The following is a 1,498-nucleotide window of genomic DNA, read 5'->3' as shown; positions in this document are numbered from 1 at the left end:
GCTCTGTTGCCCAGGCTGGAGTACAGTGGTGCAATCTCAGCTCACTGCAAGCTCCACCTCCCGGGTTCATGCCATTCTCCTGCCTCAGCCTCCCGAGAAGCTGGGAATACAGGCACCCACCACCATGCCTGGCTAATTTTTTTGTATTTTTAGTGAAGACAGGGTTTCACCATGTTAGCCAAGATGGTCTTGATCTTGACCTCGTGATCTGCCTGCCTCAGCCTCCCAGAGTGCTGGGATTACAGGCGTGAGCCACTGCACCCAGCCCTCAGGCGCCATTATTTTTCAAGAAGGTCTTCTTGATCAATGAAGGCCGGATATCCTGGTCTCATAGAGCTAAACCCATCTTACCTTTACAAAACAGTGACTTTCAGGGCTCAGCCCATGGCGGGTGGTTTGCATAGTGCTTCTGGCCTTCGTAGTCGTGGGTGGTTTTAGATGAGGAATTGGTAATGGTTAGGAATTACAGATAGTTGCTTCAAAGTGGTTTTGAGTTTTATCGTTTGGTTCTTATTTTTTATTTTTTTGAGACAGTCTTGCTCTGTCGTACAGGTTGGAGTGCAGTGGCACAGTCTCGGCTCACTACAGCTTCCTCCTGGGTTCAGGTGTGCGCCACCATACCCAGATAATTTTTTTATTTTTAATAGAGACCAGGTTTTGCTGTGTTGGCCAGGCTGGTCTCGAACTCTTGTCCTCAAGTGGGCCTTCCACCTCCACCTCTCAAAGTGCTGGAATTAGAGGTGTGAGCCACTGCGCCTGACTTAGTTCTCATTTTTTAATGAAGAAATAGAAACATATTTGGCATGATGCTGTAAAATTGATAGGCTGCTTCTCTTGGCTTAGGACACCTATTTCCTAAGTTCAGAAGAGTGCATCACTGCAGGAGACTTCCAGAACAAGCATCCCAACATGTGCCGGCTCTCTCCCGATGGACATTTTGGATCCAAGTTTGTTACTGCAGTGGCTACAGGTATAACAGGGACAGTTGTAATGTAAATATTACCACCTCGTTAATATATTTTGTTCCTCTTTTTGGTAGCCTTTTATCCTTAACTTAGTTATAGTGGACTTTCTTACTGGGCTTGTGGGATGTAAATTCCTCCTTTCTTTTTATGGTAAAAATTCTGAACTTAACAGCATAAAACTATAAACACAAACCCCAAAACTCACAACAGAATCAGGACCTCCACAGAGTTCTCCTCTAGGCCAGTGCTGTCCTTAAAAGTCCACTATTTTGGCCAGGCATGGTGCCTCACGCCTGTAATCCCAGCACTTTGGGAGGCCAAGGTGCGTGGATCGCTTGAGGTCCAGGAGTCCTGAGACCAGCCTGGCCAGCAGAGTGAAACACCATCTCTATTATAAATACAAAAATTAGCTGGGTGTGGTGGTGGGCACCTGTAATCCCAGCTACTCAAGGAGCTGAGGCAGGAGAATCGCTTGAACCCAGCAGGCGGAGATTGCAGTGAACTGAGTTTGTGCCGGTGCACTCTAGCCTGGG

The 1,498-nt window shown here is 47.1% G+C and overlaps 1 protein-coding gene across 1 annotated transcript in view; it reads left to right on the top strand.

Moving 5' to 3' along the window:
* Nucleotides 1-1,498, top strand: part of NPLOC4 (nuclear protein localization 4 homolog (S. cerevisiae)) — a 92,216-nt gene that overhangs the window by 34,368 nt on the left and 56,350 nt on the right. The window contains exon 10 of the mRNA XM_011993679.1: nucleotides 844-970. Coding sequence (XP_011849069.1) covers nucleotides 844-970 — 127 coding nt within the window. The remainder of the gene's footprint in view (nucleotides 1-843; nucleotides 971-1,498) is intronic.

This window comes from Mandrillus leucophaeus, unplaced genomic scaffold (genome assembly GCF_000951045.1).
Source record: "Mandrillus leucophaeus isolate KB7577 unplaced genomic scaffold, Mleu.le_1.0 Scaffold1, whole genome shotgun sequence".
NCBI lineage: Eukaryota > Metazoa > Chordata > Mammalia > Primates > Cercopithecidae > Mandrillus > Mandrillus leucophaeus.
This window is presented reverse-complemented; position numbering and strand designations above follow the sequence as displayed.